Source organism: Bombina bombina, chromosome 2 (assembly GCF_027579735.1).
Source record: "Bombina bombina isolate aBomBom1 chromosome 2, aBomBom1.pri, whole genome shotgun sequence".
Lineage (NCBI taxonomy): Eukaryota > Metazoa > Chordata > Amphibia > Anura > Bombinatoridae > Bombina > Bombina bombina.
This window is the reverse complement of record NC_069500.1, coordinates 514,413,064-514,420,905: the sequence shown is the minus strand read 5'-3', so window position 1 is coordinate 514,420,905 and position 7,842 is coordinate 514,413,064. Positions and strand designations below refer to the sequence as shown.

The window sequence follows — 7,842 nt, the reverse complement described above, 5'->3', positions numbered from 1 at the left end:
GGGGAAACACTTTCTAAGTCTGCACCTAACACCCTAACATGAACCCCGAGTCTAAACACCCCTAACCTTACACTCATTAACCCCTAATCTGCCGCCCCCGCTATCGCTGACACCTGCATTATACTATTAACCCCTAATCTGCCGCTCTGTACACCGCCGCAACCTACATTATCCCTATGAACCCCTAATCTGCTGCCCCTAACATCGCCGACCCCTATATTATATTTATTAACCCCTAATCTGCACCCCCCAACGTCGCCACTACCTTACCTACACTTATTAACCCCTAATCTGCCGACCAGACCTCGCCGCTACTCTAATAAATGTATTAACCCCTAAAGCTAAGTCTAACCCTAACCCTAAAACCCACCTAAATTAAATATAATTTTAATCTAACGAAATAAATTAAATCTTTATAACTAAAGTATTCCTATTTAAAACTAAATACTTACCTGTAAAATAAACCCTAATATAGCTACAATATAACGAATAATTATATTGTAGCTATTTTAGGATTTATATTTATTTTACAGGCAACTTTGTATTTATTTAAACTAGGTACAATAGCTATTAAATAGTTATTAACTATTTAATAGCTACCTAGTTAAAATAATTACAACATTACCTGTAAAATAAATCCTAACCTAAGTTACAATTAAACCTAACACTACATTATCATTAAATTAATTAAATAAATTACCTACAATTACATACAATTAAATAAACTAAACTAAATTACAAAAAAAACAAACACTAAATTACAAAAAATAAAAAAAAATTACAAGAATATTAGGCTAATTACACCTACTCTAAGCCCCCTAATAAAATAAAAAGCCCCCCAAAATAATAAAGGTCCCCACACTATTCTAAATTAAAAGTAACCAGCTCTTTTACCAGCCCTTAAAAGGGCTTTTTGCGGGGCATGCCCCTAAGTAATCAGCTCTTTTGCCTGTAAAAAAAATACAACCCCCCCAACATTAAAACCCACCACCCACATACCCCTACTCTAACCCAAACCCCCCTTAAATAAATCTAACACTACCCCCCTGAAGATCTCCCTACCTTGAGTCGTGTTCACCCAACCGGGCACCGATGGACCAAAAGAGGACATCTGGAGTGGCAGAAGTCTTCATCCTATCCGGACAGAAGAGGACATCCGGACCGGCAGACATCTTCATCCAAGCGGCATCTTCTATCTTCATCCATCCGGAGCGGAGCGGAGCCATCTTCTTCCAGCAGACACGGATCCATCAGAAAATGGCTCCGCTCCGGATGGATGAAGATAGAAGATGCCGCTTGGATGAAGATGTCTGCTGGTCCGGATGTCCTCTTCTGCCCGGATAGGATGAAGACTTCTGCCGCTCCAGATGTCCTCTTTTGGTCCATCGGTGCCCGGCTGGGTGAAAACGACTCAAGGTAGGGAGATCTTCAGGGGGGTAGTGTTAGGTTTATTTAAGGGGGGGTTCGGGTTAGAGTAGGGGTATGTGGGTGGTGGGTTTTAACCCCTTAATGACCGGACCATTTTTCAATTTTCTTACCCTTAATGACAATGGCTGTTTTTACATTTCTGCAGTGTTTGCGTTTAGCTGTAATTTTCCTCTTACTCGTTTACTGTACCCACACATATTATATACCGTTTTTCTCGTCATTAAATGGACTTTCTAAAGATACCATTATTTTCATCATATCTTATAATTTACTAAAAGAAAAATGATAAAATATGAGGAAAAAATAGAAAAAAACACACTTTTTCTAACTTTGACCCCCAAAATCTGTTACACATCTACAATCACCAAAAAACACCCATGCTAAATAGCTTATAAATGTTGTCCTGAGTTTAGAAATACCCAATGTTTACATGTTCTTTGCTATTTCCAAACCACTTTTTTTCAAAATTAGCGCTAGTTACTTTGGAACCCTAATATCTGTCAGGAATACCTGAATATCCCTTGACATGTATATATTTTGTTTTAGAAGACATCCCAAAGTATTAATCTAGGCCCATTTTGGTATATTTCATGCCACCATTTCACCGCCAAATGCGATAAAAAAAAAAAAAAGTTCACTTTTTCACAAATTTTGTCACAAACTTTAGGTTTCCCACTGAAATTATTTACAAACAGCTTCTGCAATTATGGCACAAATGGTTGTAAATGCTTCTCTGGGATCCCCTTTTTCAGAAATAACAGACTTATATGGCTTTGTGGTTGCTTTTTGGTAATTAGAAGGCCGCTAAATGCCGCTGCGCACCACACGTGTTTTATGCCCAGGAGTGAAGGGGTTAATTAGGGAGCTTGTAGGGTTAATTTTAGCTTTAGTGTAGTGTAGTAGACAACCCCAAGTATTGATCTAGGCCCATTTTGGTATATTTTATGCCACCATTTCACAGCCAAATGCGAGCAAATAAAAAAAAAAACTTTACATTTTTCACAATTTTAGGTTTCTCACTGAAATTATTTACAAACAGCTTGTGCTATTATGGCAGAAATTGTTGTAAAAGCTTCTCTGGGATCCCCTTTGTTCAGAAATAGCAGACTTATATGGCTTTGGCGTTGCTTTTTGGTTATTAGAAGGCCGCTAAATGCTGCTGCGCACCACACGTGAATTATGCCCAGCAGTGAAGGGGTTAAATTAGGTAGCTTGTAGGGAGCTTGCAGGGTTAATTTTAGAGATCAGCCTCCCACCTGACACATCCCAGCCCCTGATCCCTCCCAAACAGCTCTCTTCCCTCCCCCACCCCACAATTGTTACCGCCATCTTAAGTACTGGCAGAAAGTCTGCCAGTACTAAATAAAAGAGGTTTGTTTTTTTTTTAAATAAAAATTATAAAATATTTTAGTTGTGATGGACCCCTGCCTTAGCACCAACCTCCCTGATCCCCCCTCCAGCTCTCTAACCCTCTCCCCTACCTAATTACCGCCATCTTGGGTACTGGCAGCTGTCTGCCAGTACCCAGTTTGGCCCCACAAACCAAACTATTTTAATTTTATTTATAACTTTTATTTGTATGTTTAATTATTTCTGTAGTGTAGCAGCCCCCCCACAATACCCCCACCCCCTCCCCCTCCCAGATCCTTTTAAATGTAAAAAAAAAAAAAAACTTTTTTTCCCCTTCCTTTTTCATTGGTGTCAGTGTGGCTAATGCGCGCATGTGCACGTGCACTTTTCGCCCACGTGCACACGTGCACCCGTGCACGTGCGCACGCTTCGTGCACACGCGCGCGCGCATCGTGCACGCACACGCTCCCTCCTCCCAGCGGACAAAGGCACCATCGGCACCATCACTACCGGTGCAGAGAGGGCCACAGAGTGGCTCTCTCTGCATCGGAGGCTTGTAAAGGGGTATTGCAGGATGCCTCCATATCGAGGCATCACTGCAATACCCTCAGAGCTGCTGGAAGCGATTGTGATCCCTTCCAGCACTCTGTTAGACAACTGACGTACCAGGTACGTCTATTGTCATTAACAGTTAGTTTTTGCATGACGTACCTGGTACGTCAGTTGTCATTAAGGGGTTAATGTTGGGGGGTTGTTTTCTTTTTTACAGGCAAAAGAGCTGATTACTTAGGGGTATGCCCCGCAAAAAGCCCTTTTAAGGGCTGGTAAAAGAGCTGGTTACTTTTTAATTTAGAATAGGGTAGGGACTTTTATTATTATGGGGAGCTTTTTTATTTTATTAGGGGGCTTAGAGTAGGTGTAATTAGCCTAATATTCTTGTAATCTTTTTTTTTTTTTTTGTAATTCAGTGTTTTTTTTTTTTTTGTAATTTAGTTTAGTTTATTTAATTGTATGTAATTGTAGGTAATTTATTTAATTAATTTATTGATAGTGTAGTGTTAGGTTTAATTGTAACTTAGGTAAGGATTTATTTTACAGGTAATTTTGTAATTATTTTAACTAGGTAGCTATTAAATAGTTAATAACTATTTAATAGCTATTGTACCTAGTTAAAATAAATACAAAGTTGCCTGTAACATAAATATAAATCCTAAAATAGCTACAATATAATTATTCATTATATTGTAGCTATATAAGGGTTTATTTTACAGGTAAGTATTTAGTTTTAAATAGGAATACTTTAGTTAATAAGATTTAATTTATTTCGTTAGATTAAAATTATATTTAATGAAGGGGGGTGTTAGGGGTTAAAAATATTTATTATAGTGGTGGCGATGTGGGGGGGGGCCTCGGTTTAGGGGTACATAGGTAGTTTATGGGTGTTAGTGTACTTTAGAGCACTGTAGTTAAGAGCTTTTTAAACCGGCGTTAGCCCATAAAGCTCTTAACTACTGACTTTTTTTTGCGGCTGGAGTCTTGTCGGTAGAGGGTCTATCGCTCACTTCAGCCAAGACTCCAAATACCGGCGTTAGGAAGATCCCATTGAAAAGATAGGATACGCAATTGACATAAGGGGATCTGCGGTATGGAAAAGTCGCGGCTTGAAAGTGAGCATTAGACCCTTTCCTGCCTGACTCTAAATACCAGCGGGCGGCCAAAAGCAGCGTTAAGACCCCTTAACACTGCTTTTGACAGCTAACGCAGAACTCTAAATCTAGGCGATAGACTGCAAAAGACACGTGCACCCTCCTAAGCTCCTATCAGCCTACCTAGGGTTACTCTTTAACCAAGGATTCAAGGAAAGTTGTTTAAATATTTCTAGCTCTGTTTGCTTACAGTTTATTGTGGGATGGAACAACTAAGTTAAAAATGGACATGATTCAGAGAGAGCATACAATTTTAAGCAAATTTCCAATTTACTGCTATTATCTAATTCGATTAATTCTCTAGGTATCCTTTGTATAATAAGCATCAATGCACTACTAAGGGCTAGCTGAATTCATTGGGTGAGCCATTAACACGAGGCATATATTTACAGCCACCTAACAGCAGCTATCTGACCTAGGTAAGGATACAAAGAGAACAATACTAATTAGATAGAAGTAAATTGGAATGTTGTTTAAAATCACATGCTCTATCTAAATTCTGAAAGAAAAAATTGGGTTTCATGTCCCTTCAACCCCTTAACCCAACTAGATGTATATATACGTCATGCGGTATGAAGCTCATCGTACCACTTAACATATACAGTATATATATATATATACATCAGAGCTGCAGGAAGGTCGAGCAGTCAGTCTCAGCTTAAAAGTTACAGCCGAGAGCTGGAGTTCATGAGCTCCAGGCATCTGCCCGCATATGAAACCAGAGAACCATCGGTGCTCCAGTTCCATATAAAGGCAGATGCAAGATCATTAAAGACAGTGAAACTGTGTTTGTCACTGTCTGTAACGATCATGGCTGCAATTAGTAGGAGGCAGGGGCGAAACTACAGGGGGTGCAGAGGTTTAATAAAAAACATTGACCTTCCACTGCCTGCATTGATATCATGTGAGTGTGACATGATGCTTCACTAGTGTCTCTGACTACAGGGGTTAGTGTTTCTGTTTTACCTATTGGTGTTTATGTGTGTGTGTGTGTGTCTGTGACTGTGTGTGTATTTATGTATGTGTGTGTGTATGTGACTGAGTGTGTATTTATGCTTGTATGTGTGTGTGTGTGTATGTATGTGACTGTGTGTGTATTTATGCATGTATGTGTGTGTGTGTATGTGTATGTGACTGTGTGTGTATTTATGCATGTATGTGTGTGTGTGTTTGTGTGTGTATATGTATGTGACTGTGTGTGTATTTATGCTTGTATGTGTGTGTGTGTGTGTATGTGTATGTGACTGTGTGTGTATTTATGCATGTATGTGTGTGTGTGTATGTGTATGTGACTGCGTGTGTATTTATGCTTGTATGTGTGTGTGTGTGTGTGTGTGTGTATGTATGTGACTGTGTGTGTATTTATGCTTGTATGTGTGTGTGTGTGTGTGTGTGTGTATATGTATGTGACTGTGTGTGCGTTTATGCATGTATGTGTGTGTGTGTTTGTGGAACCAGCAAATTACAGACCTTGTTACTACAACAAGGGGGGGTGGTGGTAAACAGTGTCACTATACAGTACCACTATATACAGTATGGGGGGGCTGGACTATGTCACAGACTACTGTGGTCACTTTATAAAGTACTGGGGCAGGTAGGGGCAAGCCAGCCATCTCACCGGCAGATTACAGACAGTGTCACTAACTCATTATATACAGTACTGGTGGGTTAAACAGTGTGACTATATACAGTAATAGGGGGTCAGACCATCTCACAGACTGTGGGCACAGAGTACCTCCTTTTGCAGACATGTAATCTGATTCACAATTTTTTTCTGTGTTAAATGTTAAAAAAAAAAAATATCTATCAAATTCACTTTTTTGAGGGGTGGGGGGGGGCCCTTCTTAGATTCTTGCACCTGGGCCATGTGGTTCTAGTTACGCCTCTGGTAGGAGGGGAGGGTTAGAGAGCTATTTGGGGGGGGGGGTATTAGGGAGGTGGGAGGGTTAAGAAGAATAACTGCACTACAGAAAAAAAACAAATATATATAAAAAAATAATAATACATTTTTTTATTTACCGGTAGCGAAGGGGTGAAGTTTCAGATTTCTATTAGAAAAGAGTGCTGAAACTAGGAATTTTCTCTGGCATGAATACAGAATTCTAACCCGCACATATCTCTGTTACCCCATTTTAAATGATAGAAAATGATATAATGATTATGATACAATGCCTTTATATTGTGATAAAATATTTTTCTCTATAGGTATCGTGTCTGGGGACACTTTTATTTTTCCAAGTTTCTTTAAGGCATTTTTCATCTCCTGGTTTCTCAGAGTGTATATGATGGGATTTAACAAGGGAGTCAACACTGTGTATAACACAGACACCAACTTGTCTGCTGTATAATTTACAGGCGGCCTCATGTAAATGAATACACATGGCCCAAAGAAGAATGTTACAACCAGGAGATGAGCAGCACAAGTAGAGAAAGTCTTGTGTCTCCCTTCCGCTGAGCGAATTCTGAATATGGCAGTAATTATGCCAAGATAGGAGAACAGCAACACTACAAAGCATGTGAGTGAGATCATTCCGCTGTTGGCGATGATAAAGATATCAATAAATAACGTATCAGAACAGGCTAGAACAGAGAGTGGGTGAACGTCACAGAAAAAATGGTTAATCCTATTTGGACCACAAAACTGAAGCTGATATGTCACAATGGCTTGAGTGAAAGAATGAAGGAATCCACCCACCCATGTTAACAACAGCAGCCAGAGACAGAATCTGGGGTTCATTACAATGTGATAGCTCAGTGGATTACAAATGGCAACATATCGATCATATGCCATGGCAGTGAGCAGAAAACATTCAGTACCACCAAAGAAATGGAGGAAAAATAGTTGACATATACACTGATTAAAAGTGATGGTCTTCTTCGTTGACAGAATGTTAGTAAGCATTTTAGGGATGGTTACAGTGGAATAACATATATCCAGAAAGGATAGGTTCCCAAGGAAGAAATACATTGGGGAGTGTAAGCGTGAATCCTTTTGGACTGCTGCCATGATTAGAAGGTTTCCTGATATTGTTATAAGATACAAAAAAAGAAATGTGGCGAAAAAAGACATCTGTATGTCAAAGGAGCTGGAAAGTCCACTGAGATAGAATTCTGCGACTGAGCTGTGGTTTATATATGCCATTTCTTATAACCTTAAATATAACACAAATACATTTGTAATTGAACTATTGCATTATATATGTATGTATGTATGTGTGTATGTGTGTATATACTATAAATATATATATATAAATATATATATATATATATATATATATATATATATATATATAGTTCCATTGTTCCATTTTTAGTTGAACCTTTTGATGGAGTTTTCATATTGTGAGCCTATACATTT

At 38.9% G+C, this 7,842-nt stretch overlaps 1 protein-coding gene across 1 annotated transcript; it reads right to left on the bottom strand.

Moving 5' to 3' along the window:
* Positions 1 to 6,642: 6,642 nt before the first annotated feature.
* On the bottom strand, positions 6,643 to 7,626 carry LOC128647120 (olfactory receptor 4Q3-like). The gene has a single exon (XM_053699938.1). The coding sequence runs from the start codon at positions 7,624 to 7,626 to the stop codon at positions 6,643 to 6,645; it is 984 nt and encodes a 327-aa protein (XP_053555913.1).
* Positions 7,627 to 7,842: the final 216 nt, after the last annotated feature.

What these genes read in the sequence shown, in the direction of transcription:
- LOC128647120 (XM_053699938.1), bottom strand. Translation starts at nt 7,626, where the DNA reads ATGGCATATATAAACCACAGCTCAGTCGCAGAATTCTATCTCAGTGGA.